The sequence below is a fragment of the Plasmopara halstedii genome, assembly GCF_900000015.1.
Source record: "Plasmopara halstedii genome assembly, contig: Scaffold_2680, whole genome shotgun sequence".
Taxonomy (NCBI): domain Eukaryota; phylum Oomycota; class Peronosporomycetes; order Peronosporales; family Peronosporaceae; genus Plasmopara; species Plasmopara halstedii.
Window position 1 is genome coordinate 399,974 of NW_020189586.1, and position 5,807 is coordinate 405,780.

A 5,807-nucleotide genomic window follows, 5' to 3' on the forward strand; every position below is an offset into this window, starting at 1 on the left:
TGACCATCTCGTGTGACACACACCCCTGTTACCAGGGAACGAGTACCCCGTAACACAGTAGGCACGGGGCGCTCTACTGGGGAAGGACTGAGTTCTGTTGAGCCTCAAAGAGGTAGAGGGCAGCAGGGCCCAGCCCCGAAGAGCTCTGTGCTCTTGAGCACGGAACGTACACGCAAGCCGGGCTTGCTGGTCGTAAAAGCGACCTATAAGGGATTTAAAAAGCCATGAAAGATTCTTATCGATTTCGGGGCGTAGGGCAACGACGCTCGAAGCGACACGATCGAAGTAAGTCAGCTGTATGCTGAGGCGTTGATAGCGCAGTTGAGTGACACCGTCACTGCTCGCTTGGCGACGGGGACTTGTGTCACTGTGTTGAGGGTCTCTGTGAGCCTCGGCGTCAAGTTTCTCGACCTCGATAGCGTGGAACGCAGCTTCGTCCTAGCCTTGGATCCAAGGTATGACCTAATCCTTGGTATGGAATGGTTAGAACACAATTAGCCATAGATCGATTGAAGGCCGATAACCTTGGGCGCTACACGCACACTCCTGATTGGAGCTTTGGTGAGTCATAAATCCACCTCTGCTAAGAAGCAGAAGCGCTACTGACGCGGATACTGGACCGAACAGTCAACGTGCTGGGTATCGGAGTATCTGAGTTGTCGAACACCAAAAGTGTTTAGGACAAGTGTTCCGAGCATAGCTCGCGGGCTAAAGGTGGGGTGGTACGTAACCCACTGACTACTACTCAAGTATCAAAGCAGTTGCTGCATGCCAAGAGTAGCTTGGTCGAACAAGGTCCGAGGCATCGAGGGCGAGGGCAAGGGCCTAGTGATGCGCGTGGAGTGGCACGTAATTTACTGAGCACTGCTCGCGTATCGAAGCAGTTGCTGCATGCCATGAGTGGCATGGTCGGACGAGGTTCGAGGCACCTTGGGCAAGGCCCTTCATATGCGCGTGGAGTGGCACGTTATCCACTGGACGAAAACTGTGGAAATAGCAGCTCTTCGCCGAATGTTGTTAATAACATCAAGATTCCGATGAAGCAGGGAGTGGGGACACTGGACGAAGCTGAGTGGTCTCGATGGGACGCAAAACCTAGATAGAGAGAAGACGGCGATGCCGTCTATTATCAGCATGACGCAGGGAGTCCACCCTGACCCAGGGTGCGTCTACCGTCACAGCTATACACCCTTGTCAACAGTATGACGGGAGAGAGAGACGGCGACGTCGCCCTCGAGGCTATTCCCGCGGTGTACGGTCTTCTTGAGCTGGACGAGAGCTTTTTAGGCATGTCTAGCTGTCCGGGGGGGCAGGGAACCAAACATCTCATGTACCGATCTGACAAGAGTATAAGAACTATTCATGTCTCGGTCATGGGGTTGATTGATAGGGCTACCTAGGGCAACAGAGTTTCTGTGCTCCTTGCACAGAGAAAGCTTCGACTGAAAATGTCCGCGTCGGCGAAAACACAGATATTGGCTCGCAGGCTCAACCCATGAGCCGAATGAGAGCCTCCAAGGTAATAAAGTGAGTTCACAAATCAATCATCATTAGTTTTCTCTAGATGCCTATTTAATGAACCACGGACCTTAATCAGTAACAATATATGGTACCTTTAAATTTTCCTGAGTACGCAACAGTGTAATATGAATTTCGTACAATTGTACAATGTTGGACTTGCACAATTGTGCAAATGATAGGTTTGTACAGTATGTAAGCATATGCAGATTTAACGAGTGCGATAGACCTCGACAACATTGATCGCATCTCAACCTAATTATTGCTGAGACTCCACATCGCTATCATGAACGTTCCATCATTAAATGTAACTTTTTAGAGAATTCCCGACTGAATACTTTCATCCACGAGGTCAAACGTCGACACTAAATTAATAGCGTATGCAAATTAATATTGCATAAATAGTTAGGCAACAAAAAATTACTGATAACAATTATTAATTCCAAAGAGCAATCGTTTATAACGATTGCTCAATCGTTTATGTGAATGCAACATGCACTATTCGAGAGCTCGAATGTGGATCTAATTCTTAATATCACAGGTTGAACACTCTACGGCGTATATTACGCCAAAAATCCATTTATTCTAGTGTCTATTAAGGCATCGATAATGATTTATCCATGCAACGCATGGGCAACCGATATATGTTGTATAAGTGAATCCAAGCAGATTAAATTCATTTTTTTGTGATGTTTGGGATAGCAAGTTCTGTCAATATTCGTTATAAGTCACAAGGGACATCACGTGAGCCTGAAAAAGCTAGCCAAACATGCGGGCCGCTGTACGAGAGACAATGCCCAAAATCTCCTCGATTTCGTCTTCAGCGAAGCGCTTTTGAAGACTTGGAATGAGAGCTACGGCCTCTTCAACCTCTTCCGGGCTCAAATTAGACAGGCATGCAATCTCGAACTCTTCTAGTCGGTACTCAATCGTTCCGCTGTCTTCTTCTCGCTGGAATACAAGTGACATCAACGCTCTGTACCACAAACATATGACACAACTAAGCATTATTTGGGGCATCAAGGCAACACCAAGCGATTTACTCGCGAAGCTCAGTGACCGAAGCCTGGTTCATCACAGGATCTTTAGTACCACTAAAGCGCTGCACATATGAATAAGTCTTTCGAAATACGCTACACAATACCGCAGCAATAATATATGATGATCAACAACAAAACGAAGAAAGGGTTCCAAGCGTGCTATAAACGCACTTCGTTAACTGTTTCTCTTGCGTTTCGTAGTCAGACTTTTGCTTTTCCAGAATGACAGCTACTTCAGCATTAGATAGACACGTCTCGTTTCGGAAGTCGTCGCCTAGGTTGAGCTCCGCCGCGTCCTCGGTGTCTACCACATGCTGCGGGTTGGATGACATGGCTGTTAATCTCAGAGGTACACAGTTTACACACCAAATTACCATCTAAAAATGCGATTTTTTTAATAAATCTCGCATTCGTATGCTGGAGAAAAAGCAAGAGCTTATTGCCAGAAGAATTGCCGAAATCACGGACATGACGATCAAGATTTTTTTTTTTTTATCAGTCTCAAAATGTTTGCGAAGACAACCACGGACAAACGTGCATTGCAATTTAAACAAAAGTCTTGATCTCGATCTTTTCGCAATTAGTGCAAATGATTCGCCCACTGTGGCATTGCACGTATTATGATGCACACTAGCTACACATCAAACTATCAAAGTATGAGAACCCGCATTATGGGGAACAACTCCAGGGCTCACTTAAACTTACTAATTGCAGCTTCACAGCGCGCATTTTCAGCCAAGGCGGGTTGTGGTGGCATAGCTGGCCCGAAAATAACGGGTGTGCTACGTTTTTATAAGGATGTCGACGTTAAAGAGATACCGGAGCCAACGGTAGAGGATGGAGTGGAGCCACGCAAGCTTTATGCCGTCACGCTTGACGGTAAGACGATTAAGACGCCGCGACAGCAACCTGTCCACCTTCCTACACCAGCCATGGCGTATTCGGTTGCCCACGAGTGGGATGCACAGATTCACGATATCCGTCCAGCCACAATGCCCATTATGACTTTGGCGTCCACGGCCTTAGATCTTGTGTATACGTCCAGTAGTCAGGAAACCATCGACGAGATGATGCACTATTTGAATACAGATACAATATGCTACGAGGTAACGGCAGATAAACAGGAGAAGCTTGTGATGCTGCAGCAAAAAAAGTGGAAGCCCATTCGCAAGTGGTTTAGTGATACATTCGAGGGCGAAGTGGACGTGAGCTACGGTAGCATTGACCAACTGGCACATGATCAGCAGCTTCTGACAAATGTGCGCGCGCATCTGGAAACGGTATTGCATGTGATTGATATTATGAAGAGTCAAATGATGCTAATGCTGCTGTTGCTGCTGCAGCTGAGTGATCTTGAACTGACAGCAGTGCGTACGCTGACAAAGGAGTGCAAGGTTTGTTTCAAACATAATAAGCACGCTCAACTATTTATTAATATTCATTTTGTTCTTTGTGGATGCTTCTTTATGCAGTCTTTGATCACTGCGTTGGCCGTCTTTAAACGTCACATTACGGCAAAGGAAGCAGTCGACGTCAGCCGCTTGGAAGAAGAATTTCAGATCAGCAACTGGGGACTTGTTGAGGGAGGTCACGATCTCGATCGCGTTAATTGCGCCATGAAAGTTTCGAGCGCATCCTTTTTGCTCTATTTGCTAGAGAATAAGCATTGAGGTGGTAACAATGCTTGAGCCTTTTTTGCCGGCATCGAATTATTACCCTAATCATTTGCGCAAAAAAAGATTACGATGAAGAATAGCTTCTCGTTTATTAAGGTCAAGCAAATTCTGTTCTTAAACAAGTCGATCCAACACACTGAGCACGAATATGAACGCGACAAAGCAAAACTTGCCTTATGTGATTTCGTTATCAAGCTATGCATGTCGCGGCGACCCGAATTGACATGGTGATTCCGTCGCGAGAGCAAAACCGCTAGAATAAAGCTCAGTGTATCGTTGAGTACATAGCGAGCGCTATAGAGGCTGTTGTTACATCTGAAGTAGCAGAGCCTGGCATCGTTCACAGCAACAAAATGAAACAAATCTGCAGCTTGCAGAAATGTATCAATTTAATTGACTTTGCACGTCCAGCTTGCTTCCGGACAAGTTCCAAATATTCAATCGCAACCTCACTACTTGTAAGATTCATGCCAGAAGTTCTTTTAAATCAATCCGAAAGTTGTAAGGTACTGAAAATAACGAGCGTGTAGCTTTATCCATTTACGACAAAGGTTCTGTACGTCAGTGTCCATTCTCGCACGTGGCTTTAGCTTGAGACCGCTATTGCGCTTCGCTGTCGCTCCGTCAAGCGCATGGCCATTTCCATGGTCTTCCCAGATTTTCGCATTTCGATAGATAGATTTCAGCGTCTCTGCCTTTGAATGACTGGACGCTCATCAACAGCAGCCGCACGGTGGGTGTAATCTGTTCTTCCATCGACGCACGATAAGCCGAGCGATTACCGCACCTTCCTCTCGGGCTGCCAGTCTCCAAGATTAGCGTTAAACATATTTTTTCCTAGCGTGCCTAGTAACCCGGGATGGATAAGTCGAAAAATCTCCGGGATGGATAAGTCGAAATATCTGTTTTATTCTCAAAGGAAAAGTCCTCACAAATTCAGTAGCTCGCCATTAGCGGAACCAAGAGCCCTTACATTTAACGAAGTGCCAATGCTGCTCTGCATACAATGACTATTGGTGCATGTAACCGTTTAAAATATACGATAATACAGCTCTTCAACAGCCCAGAAGCATCCCCATCATCATTATAAATACCAATACCTACTGAATACTCACAATCACACAAAAGTGTGACGTGTATTTCGAGTGTAGTGCACAGCTCATACGTCTGAGAATGACAAAGACATGTAGAGCTAAAATCTTTGTTAGGAGAAAGGCTACCTAATTCAAAAATATGCATTCGTCTTCAATTTTGGTAGCGCATATTGAAAAAGAAGGCTTAAAAATCGACTAGTTCCTTATGTATGAAATACAAAAGCTTCCGTACGACCATCATCGTCCCCAACGCGTGCTGTGCCAACCAACTTGTCTACGTAAGAACAGTTCTTTTACGTGTGACAACGCCTCCTGCAGCTCGCGTCTAGACGAGTTGTCGACGACCACGATGGTGACGGTGAAGTATTCGACTGTTATCAAAAAGTCATTGTCGTATGCCGACCAGCACGGCCAAAATCTCGTGGTGATGCGTACATTTTACCCCAAGGACGCCCCTGTATGCTTCTGTGACGTGCCTG

General features: G+C 45.9%; 3 protein-coding genes across 3 annotated transcripts; 1 reads left to right on the forward strand and 2 right to left on the reverse strand.

Moving 5' to 3' along the window:
- Positions 1-2,277: 2,277 nt before the first annotated feature.
- PHALS_04812 (dna-directed rna polymerase ii subunit rpb4-like) lies at positions 2,278-2,890 on the reverse strand (the record flags this gene model as incomplete). The annotated part of the gene is made up of 3 exons (XM_024718655.1): positions 2,278-2,494; positions 2,562-2,651; positions 2,730-2,890. The coding sequence occupies 3 exons, from the start codon at positions 2,888-2,890 to the stop codon at positions 2,278-2,280; spliced, it is 468 nt and encodes a 155-aa protein (XP_024584033.1).
- Positions 2,891-3,229: 339 nt separating this feature from the next.
- On the forward strand, positions 3,230-4,228 carry PHALS_04813 (atp synthase mitochondrial f1 complex assembly factor 2; the record flags this gene model as incomplete). Its single annotated transcript, XM_024718657.1, has 3 exons — positions 3,230-3,866; positions 3,924-3,952; positions 4,031-4,228. The coding sequence occupies 3 exons, from the start codon at positions 3,230-3,232 to the stop codon at positions 4,226-4,228; spliced, it is 864 nt and encodes a 287-aa protein (XP_024584034.1).
- A 784-nt stretch (positions 4,229-5,012) lies between these two features.
- PHALS_04814 (uncharacterized protein) lies at positions 5,013-5,237 on the reverse strand (the record flags this gene model as incomplete). The annotated part of the gene is made up of 2 exons (XM_024718658.1): positions 5,013-5,136; positions 5,167-5,237. 2 exons carry the CDS (start codon positions 5,235-5,237, stop codon positions 5,013-5,015), a joined length of 195 nt encoding a protein of 64 aa, XP_024584035.1.
- Positions 5,238-5,807: the final 570 nt, after the last annotated feature.